At 40.5% G+C, this 14,017-nt stretch overlaps 1 protein-coding gene across 1 annotated transcript in view; it reads left to right on the top strand.

Annotated features, from left to right (window-relative positions):
* lpxn (leupaxin) overlaps nucleotides 1-12,417 on the top strand; it is a 14,126-nt gene extending 1,709 nt beyond the window's left edge. Inside the window, exons 2-9 of the mRNA XM_080431958.1 lie at nucleotides 209-300; nucleotides 3,321-3,400; nucleotides 3,800-3,887; nucleotides 6,439-6,687; nucleotides 7,103-7,276; nucleotides 7,683-7,764; nucleotides 7,955-8,103; nucleotides 10,084-12,417. Of these exons, the coding sequence (XP_080288084.1) occupies nucleotides 209-300; nucleotides 3,321-3,400; nucleotides 3,800-3,887; nucleotides 6,439-6,687; nucleotides 7,103-7,276; nucleotides 7,683-7,764; nucleotides 7,955-8,103; nucleotides 10,084-10,350 (1,181 nt within the window). The 3' untranslated portion in view covers nucleotides 10,351-12,417. The remainder of the gene's footprint in view (nucleotides 1-208; nucleotides 301-3,320; nucleotides 3,401-3,799; nucleotides 3,888-6,438; nucleotides 6,688-7,102; nucleotides 7,277-7,682; nucleotides 7,765-7,954; nucleotides 8,104-10,083) is intronic.
* Nucleotides 12,418-14,017: the final 1,600 nt, after the last annotated feature.

Here is a 14,017-nt window from a genome sequence, read left to right as displayed (position 1 = left end):
ATAGGGATCGATTATTAATTGTTTATTTTGTTAAATTATCGATTATCATATGTTTTATAATTGATTCAATCAATTAATTTGATTAACCTACATAGGTGCTGATATCTGTCTGCACACACATGTTTGTATGCTTCTGAGTGTATACTTGTGTGCATGTGTTCAAGCATGTACAGTACGATGATATATATGTTCATGTGTCACATCGCAGATCTATTGTTGGAGGAGTTGGCCCTAAACCAGCAGTCAACTGGTCCTGAGTCAGTCCCTGAGAAGAGCGGGGAAGCATTCTCTTCTGGAGAGGTGAGGACAAAACTACAGGGAACTGTTACAGGAATTGCACTGTCAGCTTTTCCCAAAAATATTTTATTCATCATTTATTTATTCATTTGTATCAAGAAATGGTTCAGATATATATGGACATTCAAAGCACAAGACAAGCTTTATCCACCCATTTCTTACAAATACTTCAAAGGACAAAAGGGACGATGTATTACGTATGAATGACACCTACTGTATCTTGATACTTTGATGATTTAAGCCTTTAAAACCGTTAAACATTTTCGGAAGAATCTTGAAAGTGTTAAAAAAATAATAATACTTTTGAAACAAATCTTCTCTTCTGGGGGTCCCTGGCACAAAATATTTTCAGATGGGGGGGGGGGGGGGGTCGCGGCCAAATACATATCATTTTGGGGGTCCTTGGCACAAAAAAGTTTGAGAACTACTGATTTAGAAGGTATTTTGTAGAATCGGCCTCATGATGTTGATAGTTACACAATGACTATTGTACATTGCATGGACCTCAGCATGTGGTCAGTCGCTCCTCACCACACAAAATGTGATTATCATACATGTGACTCACAACACAGTATCAAGTTGTCCACTGTCTGAATGGCAGTGGTGGAAGAAGTACTCAAATGTTTTACTTAAGTATAAGTATCAATACCACAATGTAGAAATACAAGTAAAAGTCCTGTATTCCAGCATTTACTTGAGTAAAAGTACAAATGTATTGGCATCAAAAAGTAAAAAGTACTCATTACGCATAACGTCCAATTTCACAAGTTTTCTAAATTTTCTAAAATCTTTTGAAAATAGCAGATCTACAAGATCACAAAGTGTTGCATCGTGACACATTGTGAGCTTGTAGATCAGCCATTTTCAAATAGCCAAAGTATATATATGTTACAGGGAAAATGGCATTCCAGGGAAATTGAAAGGGGTACGCTTGTTTTCATGCCCCTCATGCAATTCTGTAGAATCAACGCTAGAGGGCAATGCAAGCCAGACATGAGCCCCACACCACACACGCACGCATGCACAAACCAGCACGCACACACGCATGCGCACACGCGCGCGTGTACACACACACACATACACACACACACACACACACACACACACACACACACACTCCAGGGGGCGGGCCTGGCGGGCTATGTTAGTGCAGTGAGTGGCACTTGGGGCAAACGCAGTCCCCACACAACATCATTTACGATTCTGTGCCTATCGGTACATAACTCGGACGGCGCTTAAGTCGACTAGCAGACCATCGGCCGGTCGTCGCGGGCACTCGCGCCTGGAGGCGCTCGGGCGCGACTCCTCGGCCTCAAGGTCTGCTAAGTCGGAGCGCCTTCCGTCATGGTCCAAAACTATACTTTATCAGCGAAAAAAAAGTAGTCCGCGGTTGTTTGAAAAAGTAATGTCCCAAGCTGGAGTCAAACCCCGGCTCCCAGTGGTAGTGGGTGGGGAGTCCAATGATTATCGAAGTGCGCCACTGAGGCTTGTACTAGTGGTGCAAAGTAACAAAGTAGATTTACTCAAGTACAATTTTGAGGTATTCGTACTTTACTTGAGTATTTCTCTCATATTATCCATTTTATTTTCAGCGTTCCCCTAGCGTAGCTTCCTGGTTAGTATGTTGTTGTTGTGGTCGTCGTCTTCGCATCAAAGCCCCGCCTCGCAGCACCGCCCCGTGCCTATAAAACAAGCGCTCCCCTGTCAATTTCCCTGGAATGCCATTTTCCCTGTGACATATATATATATAGGGCTGAAGTGGTTAATTTCAATGAAAATCAAGAAAGTAACTAGTAACTGAAGTTTTCAAATAATTGTAGTCGAGTAAAAGAACAATATTTGCCTCTGAGATGCAGTGGAGTACAAGTAGAAGTATTGAAAATTGGAAATACTCAGGTAAATTAAAAAATACCTCAACATTGTTCTTAATTACAGTACTTGAGTACATGTACTAGTTACTTTACACTTTCCACCACTGCTGAATGGATGTTACAGTATGCAAGATACAATTGCTCTAAAGTCAGTCCTGTGTGTGTGTGTGTGTGTGTGTGTGTGTGTGTGTGTGTGTGTGTGTGTGTGTGTGTGTGTGTGTGTGTGTGTGTGTGTGTGTGTGTGTGTGTGTGTGTGTGTGTGCTTTGTCTGTAGTTATGTGTTGTAAATGTTATATTGTTTTATATTGGGTTGTAAAGACAACGTGAGCCAAATCCCTTGTAATGTACAGTTTATAAACTATAGTTGGCAATAACCTGTATCTGGTATAAACGTGGTTCTGTTTTAAATACGTTTTCTATAATGTCTAGTCTTCCACATAGCTGCCTAGTTCCGTATTCTGTATCTGCGCAATAGAAACAGGTTGGGTAATGTGGTGAGGAGTGAATGAAAGGTCACCGAAAATAACTGATTTTCAACTACAAAGCATGAGCTATTAATCACAGGTGAAGTTCTCATGATCTCATATATGAATAACATTTGTTCTTCACTTCACTGCCACTAATATTATTATGTATGTTATAATGCAAATTGCGTTTGTTCTTAAGAAGCCTAAGTTCTTAACGCATTGACTGCCAGAGTTTATGGAATGTAAATGAAACAGCGTGATCGTCTATTAACCAAATTAAACATTAGGACGCAGATCTGCGTCCTAGATTATTCTAGCAGCCCACGGTTGTATCTAATAGGACGCAGATCTGCGTCCATGGCAGCTTATGTGTAAGAAGTAATCTCATAATCAGTGAAAACAGTGGGGAAAAAACTTGCTTCAGAGGAAGTGAATGTTTCAACCGGATTGTGCAGGTTGTCATAGTAACTAACCAGAAAACATTAACCACAGTGAAGCCTGATTACTCCATCATATAAACAGATGTTTTGTTTGAATGTTGTGTTTTGCTGTAATTGTTAGTTTTAAGTTTTAAGCTGGCTGCAAATTTGCATATTTACCTTGTGACATAAAAAGTTTAAACCTGAACTTGATTCTGGTTCAACTCCAGATTTATGTAGCGATGCTGTGTGTTATTTTTCAACAGTTGCTGCTAGCTTCAGGTTATGCTGCACTAGCAGTAGCTGCTAAGCAAGGAGTTCATTCTACGTCCCCCAATGTGTACAGGTGAGCCACACGTTATGTTTCAACATGTGCTCTGTTCTGCTAAACCTAAGCACCCTGTGTAGCCCATAAATATTTTACTTACATATACATTTTTAATTCATATACAGTATTTCTGTTCTTTGTGAACAGTACTGTTATTATTAACCACTTTCAACCTGGTGTCCCTATTTTGGGCATGTCATCATAGCTGATTTTCCAAGCATTTTCCAAATTGTCGCATTTTCCAAATTGTCGGAAATAGCAGATCTATAAGCTCACAATGCATCACAGCTGTATGTCTGCATGCATACTGCAATAAGCAAGTGTTTCTGCATGTGTGTATCTGTGTATATAAAACTAAATGACGTGACATTAGCATTGTATGAAACATTTGGACTAAACAAACATTTGTTTTATTAGTGAGTTGCCAGCGCCTGTGGAAGCCTCCTTAAACTCCAATAAGGACCTGGACTCCATCCTAGACGACCTGTTGGCCCTGGACCCACCAGTGAGTACAGAGGAGAACTGTATGGGCCTCACTATGTTTGTCATGGTGGCCCCAAAATGCAGTGGTGTAAAGTAACTAAGTACATTTACTCAAGTAATGTACTTATACTTTATTGGAGTATTTCCAATACTTTTACTCCACTGCATCTCAGAGGCAAATATTGTATTTTTGCTCCACTACAATTATTTGAAAACTTTAGTTACTAGTTATTTTGTAGATATAAATTATTATATTATAAAACATACATTAACCACTTTAGCCCTATTTTATACATAATAGGCTATTTAAAAATAGCAGATCTACAAGCTCACAACGTGTCGCAATGCGACGTGTTGTGGGCTTGTTGTAGATCGGCTATTTTCAAACATTTTACTTTTGGTACTTTAAGTATATTTTGATACTTTTGTACTTTTACTCAAGTAACATTTTGAACACAGGCCTTTTACTTGTAACGGAGTCATTTTATTTTGTGGTATTGCTACTTTTACTTAAGTAAAATATCTAAGTACTTCTTCCGCCACTTAGCTACACACAAATCCTCAGCCTTAATTTAACTCAGAGTTACAAATGGATAAATTAACATTGAATTGAACTTTGAGTCAGGCTGACTTAAATAGCTACTTAAGGTATTTGCCAATCAAACAAAGAGATATTTTTGTTTTGTCTCTTTGTGTTACAAATAATTGTTTCAATTATTTCTTTGTGTAAACTGTGTTTCAGTTCTTTGTAATCATTTAGGTTTTATTTATGAAGAAGTGAATGCAGCTTTGTATAATTCAATTACATATAAGCTGAATGTTGTGTGGAAAAGTACTACTTGATTGGAGATGTCTGAGCTCTTTGAGATGCACAATCATTATGTAACAGCAGAGGGCAGCCTTGTCATATTTAAAGTATGCTGTGGTTTGGGATTTCTCCCTGCTGCAGTATGCTGTACAGCAGTGGTTCTCAACCTGTGGGTCTTTAGGTGGGTCCCCAGATGACAGTGAAGTGACAATTTAAGGAATGTAAAGACCTTTTTAATACCTAAAAAAAACAAGAAAATGCCATCACTGCATCAGATGTAATCAACAAACTATAGCCTACTATAAAAACTGGTCAAACATTGGCCAAATTGTCAAATAATATAAGAAAGAGAAAAAACTAGAAAATGTGCTCCTCGGAGCACAAGTCTCCGCCAGCAGACTATAGCAATTATATTATCATAGCAATAACTAATGAGATACAGTAGAGTAAAAGATATATACTGTAGTTAAATAAAAAGGTGTATGTTAAAGAAATATTTATTAAAAAAAAAATGATTTAAAAATCATATTTTGTCTTCTAATGTTTAAAAATACATTAGAAGACAAAAAGATGGCAATTGTTTTTATCATGCTGTAGCAACCACCCTTGAGATAGCAGGTATACAAACTATCACAGGTGCTGACACACCTATTTATAGAATTGTATTTCGTCATGCATTCCTCTAGCCAATCAAAGGCATTGGTGTCAACATATTAATACGTATTAAGATTTCGGTCTTGTTGTGGGATCAATTCAACTCTAGTCCTCTTCTGTGTTACTGTTGTAGATGAGTATGCTTTCTTAGCTTTGGCCTTCTGCGCCTTTGCTTGACCAATGTCAGGTGTTCTCAAAGGGACACACACACGCACGGACGGGTGATTTGGACTAGAAGATACTGTTCCAATCAAGACTGATTGATCCTGTCTTACCTCGCTTCAAAAACGTAAACGGCTTTTTGAAGTGACACACCTTTTTATTATAGGATTGTATTTCGTCATGCGTCCCTCTAGCCAATCAGAGACATTGATGTCAACATATTGACACGTATTAAGAGTTCGGCTTTGTTGTGGGATCATTTCAACTCTAGTCCTCTTCTACGTTACAATTGTAGATGAGTATGCTTTCTTAGCTTTGGCCTTCTGCGCCTTTGCTTGACCAATGTTAGGTGTTCTCAGAGGGAAACACACACGCACAGACGGGTGACTTGGACTTACTGAAGGTACTGTTCCAATCAAGTCTGATTGATCCTGTTTTACCTCACTTCAAAAAGTAGAGGCTTTTTGAAGTGACACACCTATTTATAGAATTTTATTTCGTCACGCGTCCCTCTAGCCAATCAGAGGCATTGGTGTCAACAAATTGACACGTGTCACGTGGAGCTTGCCCAATGTTAGCTTGGCTAACAATGTTTGCTCACACAAAGCAAAAACATATTCTCCACCTTCGGCGGAGACAAAAATGAAAATGAATTAAATATAGCTCACAACGCCTCGCAACGTGAAGCGTTGTAAACTTGTAGATCTGCTATTTTCACAACATTTATCTGTGAAACCGAGTCAAACTAAATGTAATGCCTCAAATCCTACAATTCCAAGTGCTTGTCAAGGTGGGGGGTCCACGGTTCAATATGATTATTTTGGGGGTCACAGCCTGAAAAGGTTGAGAACAACTGGTTCCACAAATAGGTATACCAAACAGGTAGAGACAAAAAATATATATATATATAGCCAAAAAGGCATTGATTTAATATCTTATTATCTTTTAGACTCCACCGTCTTCCTCAGCCCCACCACCACTGGCTCCAAAGCTGTCTGTGAAAAAGAAACCCTACGATGGACTTCAAGACAATGACGGCACTGCAACGGGCGCTAATGTGACAGGACCGACCCCAAGCAGGAAGACGGACGCTATAGATGATCTTCTGGGAGGGCTGAGCTCTGACTTGGCGAAGATCGGTGTTCGCACCACGGCCAAGGGCCACTGCGCTTCCTGTGGCAAGCTCATTACAGGAAAGGTAATTCAAGGCGGAAACATAATACCATTGTAAACCTCTTAAAACACATGAACCCAAGCATCCCTATTCTGGGCTCGTCATAATAGGTGAACTTCCAGCAAACATGGATGTGAACATTCTGCGAAAATAAATGAACATTTGGAGAACATTCAACAAAAATAACAGATCTACAAGTTCACAACACGTGCCATTGATCTTGTGAGCCTGTAGATCTGCTTTTTTTTGCTATTTGATGTACGACAAAGTATTTAGGGTTTAAGTGGTTAATCTGCATCTACATGTGCAGTCTCCAGTTTATCAACCTGGAAGAGTGGCGGCAAATTATGGGGATTCAAATTTAATTGCTTGCTAGAGTTAATATGATATTAAACTCCCATTACTCTGTTTCTGGACTATCTGTTCTCTGCATGTGTAGATGATCACAGCCCTTGGATCGACGTGGCACCCTGAACACTTTGTATGTTCCAAGTGTGAGACAGAGCTGGGCACCGGTGGCTTCTTTGAGAGAGACGGACGAGCCTACTGTGAGAAAGACTACCATGAGCTGTTCTCTCCTCGCTGTGCCTACTGCAAGGGACCCATCCTGCAGGTGATAACAGCACTGTCAAATCCTCAGTATTCATCTGAGACTGTTGTGGTGTACACACACATTTGTACACTCTCAGAGTTACAAAAGGATAAATGAACACAGCATTTTACTCTCCCTTTCGTCTGTTCATCTATGATTAATCCTTACAGGCATATTCTAGATACTGGATGTTATTTTTGTAATGGGTTTCTGAGGTACGATCGAAATCGCTGGCTGGCTATTTCGACCGTGAATTAAGGCAATTCAGCATCACATATGATGAATTGCCTTATTTGGTTTACATCTCCATTAGTTTTGCTTAATAAAAGATTAGTGATCCTCAAAGGAGGGTGCTGAGATAACAGGGACATACATACAATACCACTTTATATTTCTGTGGCTGACCTGTCTCTGACTCCTAAACCAGAACATCCTAACTGCGCTGGACCAGAGCTGGCACCCGGACCACTTCTTCTGTGCTCACTGTGGAGACCGCTTTGGACCTGAAGGTGACAGGTTTTACTCTCTATGACCCAGCCGTCCAAAAACATCCATCAATCAATCAATCAATCAATCAATCAATCAATCAATCAATCAATCAATCAATCAATCAATCAATCAATCAATCAATCAATCAGCTAACCAGTCAGTCAGTCAGTCAGTCATCTATGGGGTGTGTCTGTTTTCTTCCTATGCCAGGGTTCCTGGAGAAGGACGGCAAGCCGTACTGTAACAAGGACTTCTATCTCCTCTTTGCTCCAAAGTGCTCTGGCTGTGGGGAGCCAGTGAGAGAGAACTACCTGAACGCAGCCAACGGCACCTGGCATCCAGAGTGCTTCGTCTGTGCAGTGAGTCTCTTACCTCAGACCACACACACACACACACACACACACACACACACACACACACACACACACACACACACACACACACACACACACACACACACACACACACACACACACACACACACAGACCTGGCTCGGGTACAAGCTGAGGAAGAAATGAGCGGGACACCCACACAATGCCTTATAGACTGCTACCCTCTCTTTATTTATAATGTCTTGACCACAAGACCGATGGAAATCTGAAACAAGGAAACGAGGAAACCTTGTGTGGCTGATGAAGCTGTTGGGACTCAAATGTTGCAAATGAACACAGGAGTTTATATTTGCAGAGTATAGGTCGCTTAAGTTCTCCAAATGTGCTTTCGTTCCCAGCACCTGTCAAAGTTGTCTAGATGGAGTATGAACACTTCCACTTTTCCTCCACTGAAGAGAGATCTATCTCAGTATTATTAATGTTATGCCTCATTTGTACTCTGTCATACAGTACGACTAAGTATAAATCAGGCTTTAGTGAAGATCAGAGACTTGTCTTCACTACTTCTTCATTTGATCATGATGACACTATTTCTTCATTTGATCACGATGACACTATTTCTTCCTTTGATCACGATGATAGCCAAACAACGCCCAGATTATCTTTCCCCCATTATTAAGTAATCTCCTCCTCTCCTTCTCTACTGTATGTGTATCTTTTTGCACTCATTCACCCCCCACTCTTGCTGTCTTTCTCCCCATCATTCTATTCAGTTCTATTATTTTCTGCTCAGTTTAGCAGATATTCCATGATGAAATGAAGACAGGATTAAAAAAAAGATAATATCTTTAAAGCAACCACAAAAATGCATACAAAATACACTCATTAGCACAAAACACAAGGCTTTCATTCAGGGATAAGTAAGTACTGTAGATCGTTTACAAATTTAACAATCATTCTTAGCCTATTGCCTAATTTTGTTTGTGTTTTTCTTATCTTTATCCTGTGTTTTCTGTGTTGTACACCTATCAAAAACGATCAAATTCAATTCAGCCAACTACTAAAGAGTACAAGGTACTCACACACATTCTTGTATTTGCAAAATCAGATGTCATCAGTGGTGGAAAGTAACTAAGTATATTTACTCAAGTACTGTACTTAAGTAACATTTTGAGGTATCTTTTCCTTTACTGGAGTATTTCCAATTTTCAGTGCTTTTACTTTACTCCACTACATCTCAGAGGCAAACATTGTACTTTTATTCCACCTTTATTCCACTACACTTATTTATTTGACAACTTTAGTTTCTAGATTTTATTATCATTACAAAACATACATTAACCACTTCAGCCCTATATACAGTCCATTTCGGCCATTTGAAAATAGCCGATCTAAAAGCTCACAATTGACAGCTTCTGGATCTGCTATTTTCAAAAGATTTTTAGACATTTCATACATTTGAAAACTTGTGAAATGGGACATTCTGCACAATGAGTACTTTCTACTTTTGGCGCTTTAAGTACATTTTGATAACACTATTTTAGTACTTTTGCTCAAGTAAATTTTGAATTCCAGACTTTTACTTGTAACAGAGTACTTCTACATTGCAGTATCGATACTTTTACTTAAAGTAGTAGTTCACCCCCAAAAAATCTTATTTTCTATCAATTGCACACCCCATGAAGCCTTATATTCATGGTTTTGTTTTTGTTTTTGTCACATTCCTAAGCTAATAATTTGATTCCCGTCTCCTACCGGCTAATGTATCCAGTAGGAGACACAAAGTAGATTATTTCTGTCTCCTACTGGAAATACACCCGGTCATCAAATTATTGGCTTAGGAATGCCACAAAAACAAAAATAAATCCATGAATTCAAGGCTTCATGGGGTGTGCAATTGATTGAAAATAAGTAATTTTTTGGGTGAACTCCTCCTTTAAGTAAAAAAAAAAATAGTACCACTGGATGTCATTCTCTCTTCCCTCTTTTTTCTGTTCCCCAACCAGGACTGCCTGAAGCCCTTCACTGACGGCTGTTTCATGGAGATGGACGGCCGGCCCCTCTGCTCCCTGCACTTCCACACCCGCCAAGGCACGCTGTGTGGGAGCTGCGGCGAGCCTATCACGGGCCGCTGCATCTCTGCCCTGGACCGCAAGTTTCACCCCGAGCACTTTGTGTGTGCCTTCTGTCTGCGCCAGCTCAGCCAGGGGGTCTTCAAGGAGGAGAAACTGAAGCCATACTGCTCGGCCTGCCACAGCAGGCTCTTTGAGTGAGATTGGATGTACGACGAACCAGTCGGTGGAAGACGTGTCACGTACTCTGATTTTCTTTCTTTCTTACTTAAGTACCAATAGCACAATGTAGAAACGCTCTGTACAAGCGAAAATCCTGCATTCAAAACTTTACCTGAGGAAAAGTACTAAGGCATTGGCATCAAAATATACAATAAATATAATAATAATATAAAATCTGGTAGCACACAAAACAGCACATCTACAAGCTCTCAACGCTTCACGATTGAAAGCTTTGTGAGTTTTATAATAATAATCTAAATCTGCAAAGTAATTTGCAACTATGGTTTTCAAATATTCTAGTGGAATAAAAAGTACAGAAGAATAAATAATCCAATACTGGAAATACTCAAGTAAAGTAAAAGCTCCTCAAAATTGTACTTAAGTTCAGTACTTGAGTAAATGTGCTTAGTTATCTTCCACCACTGCGACAAACTGCGTGTTGCGCTCCTGTTTTGTAAGTGAGCAGAAAATGTGAGGTGACAGACTGTGTGTTAGATTAAAGAGGAACCAGAACCACAAAGATTATTTTTGTTTCGTTTGGAGTGGAGGAATTATGCAATATATCTCTGCCCATTTTCAGTTTTCTACTATTTCATTCTTTCATCCTTCTGCTGTAAACGGTTATTGTAAAGGTAAATATTGTAACAGCAAAATTGGAGAGGTTTTTAGTTATTGCCTGATCAGGTATCAGGCTTTCAGTTGCGGATATATTGAGATTGAAATACACAGGGGTACTGACATGCAGGGTAAAGGTTCTGAGGAGAAACAAAGCGAATCTCTCATAAAAAAAACCAGAAAGATAATAAACCACCTGCTTGTAAAACACAAGAAGAAAATGTATATTTCCAGTGAAAAAAAAACACACAAAAAAATAATAATTTACATTTGTGAACTTTGGACGGCTCAAAATAGGTATATCTCTGACACTTAAACTCTACTGGATTTCATACATCACGATCACATAACATTTATAGAGCACGAAAGAATAACACGAAAGAGCACAGTTTTTCCTGTGAGGAAAATCCATGGTTTCCATAAAACTCTCCTCAGTTTGCCATAAGGCTTGGCAGTCTGCAGATATTCTCTGGCAGTGAGCAGGCAGCAGATTGAGAGTGCAGTTTGTCAAGGCGGCTAGCTGGTCTATAGCTTGTATTGGCAGTCTCTGGCAGGGACCTGTACGCGGTGCCAAGCCAGGTTTCCTCTTACCCAGACTGACCATTTGCCCCCTGGCATGTGATGGGTTCAGACAGCCACTCGCGGCCTCCACACTGGCTCTTTTATTGCAGTTCGTGGAAGATTGATGGAGCTGCTGAAATCTGACAATGATGAGTTCAGAAGGACCCTCTCATCACTGTGTCCACCTGGCATACACAGGAACACACTTGAACGCTTTTAGAAGAAGTGAGATACACAAGCGTCGTTCGCCTCATTAATCTCTGAAATCCAGTAACCTTGATTCCAATTGTAAAGTCTAAGTCGAGCTCTTAAATTTAGATGAAAAGCCCTGGCACATTCTTCTGAGGCCTTCACTGTACTGTACATTCCTATGCTTGAAGAAGCACCTTTCTCCTGCTTTATGTCGGACAACGTGGACCTGCTGTGTAGAGGCAGAGAGCGAGGGAGCCATGGAGAAGTACATTAATCACGTTGTCATCACTATTGGTTCAAAACTCCCTTTGACCCACGTTTATAAAGTATCTTAAAATAGTTGACCTTGCATCATGTGAGAAGTGATTGTGATTTATCCAAACCCCCAAAGTGTCAGTATGTGACAATTTGAATGTAGTGTACTTTATGAAATACTTGAAATACTCATCCTATGGTTATCCTATTGTTTCGTTGAATTGAGTACAAAGGACCCCAATGGAAACAAGCCAAAGGCTTTCTTGGGTTTAAAATCCTCTTAGCAGACCTTGTAATGAACTGTACTTTCCTGTGCTTTTTTTTTGCAAACTGCTAATAAAGTATTCAATGAATCAATCAAATGGATCTTGAAGTGTGATTATTAAGAGAGCTCTCTGGATTTCGCGTCTAACTGAAATTCAAAGGAGACGACGTGGTCTGTTCAATCCAAATAGGTGAAACGCACACCTGTAGTGGTGAGGGTGCCGGGCCAACAAATCAAGCCTAAAAAATATAAAAGTGTAGCCTCACGCTTTAACACTACGAGTGTGGGCTATACTCTTTTATATTGTTATGCTTATTAAGTTCAATGACTATGACTATGACTTAAAGGTGGTCATTAGTCTTAGAGCCACAATTGAGAGTGATGTGACGATCATGTAAAAAGTACAACATACCTTTGAGACTCAATTAAAAACAACATTCAAAATGAGGCACATACCCCTCTTTGCTCAGCACAGTAGTCTACAGTTTCATCTTATGGCACTGCGAGTGGACCTGCGGCAGGACTTCATGCTCCGTTTCCTGAATATGGCTTTATAGAGCCAAAAATTAGCGGATGGCTTACATTTAGATTAGTGAGAACCGTCAGCACCTAGGCAGCCGTACTAGCAGGGTGGAGCGTAATTCTCCGTTTCCGGTAACACTAACCCTAACAACACAGCCATTTTCTTGAGAGACGCTGAAAAGCGAAAAGGGAGAACGAGCTGAAAGGTGAAAAAGGAAAAAACTAAATACAATGGAGGAAAAGGAAAACTGGCATTCACGTGAAAAAAGTATGAGTGTTATCATATGGCCAAATGAGTAAGGGAGGAAAATGCTTCCTTGGCACGTAATAAAAAAGAGAAAACATGAAATGTGAGCAGGGGCCCTTATAAAAAGGGCTGGTGAATAAAGGGCTGTCTGTGGAGAGCGGTGGGAGTGTAACTCAGGTGACATTTACTGCAGTGAAACCGGGCTGTGAGCGGCCTCGGAGCGCACTGGGCCATGAGATGGGAACTAGGGCTCCAAGAAGGGAGGCATGGGGAGGGTGACAGAGGTGAGTGTTAGTGTATTAGGGCATAATGGATGCTGAGCTCGGGGGCTGGGGGAGGAAGGCTGAAGGGCTTGAAGGAGTGCACTTGGGAGAGTTACCCCAGCGTGACACTGAAACCCAACACTTTGTCCCCACCGCCTCCCCACACACCAGCCCGAATCACTTTGGCCGCTGGGCCACCTTTGAGGGGGACCATAGGGCTAACTATCCAGACAGACACAGCCCCATAGCGGGGTCACGCCCAGACTGAGTTGGCCCCCTTGTACCTCTACCCTGTAAACCTAGCGGTTCAGATCAGCAGTTGAACCCATAACTGTCACATTGAGCTCATGTACAGACTACCTCATTAGCCCAGTACTGTGCAGCCTACACACAGATGCATAGACGTGCACGCGCACGTGCATACAGTACACACACCTCTGGAGCCACCAGCTGCAGACAACTCGAGCTACAAATCAGTCCTTGCGATGTGAAATCACAGCTCCGTTAGGTGCGATAAAACCTGGCCGTATCTGATTACTATTAGATCATTACTAGGCATATCCGTTGACTCAGGAATTCATACCGATGAGAATCATGGAGCGTTGCATCTGTGCAGCAGAGACCACTATGAAGAGCTGTAGTTGGACTGTCTGGATCTGACTACAGTATCTGAATGATATCATAATAACTGATGAGATTAATTAGATTATTTAATTTAACCCATTA

Source organism: Gymnoscopelus braueri, assembly GCF_963280865.1.
Source record: "Gymnoscopelus braueri genome assembly, chromosome: 6".
Classification (NCBI taxonomy): domain Eukaryota; kingdom Metazoa; phylum Chordata; class Actinopteri; order Myctophiformes; family Myctophidae; genus Gymnoscopelus; species Gymnoscopelus braueri.
This window is presented reverse-complemented; position numbering and strand designations above follow the sequence as displayed.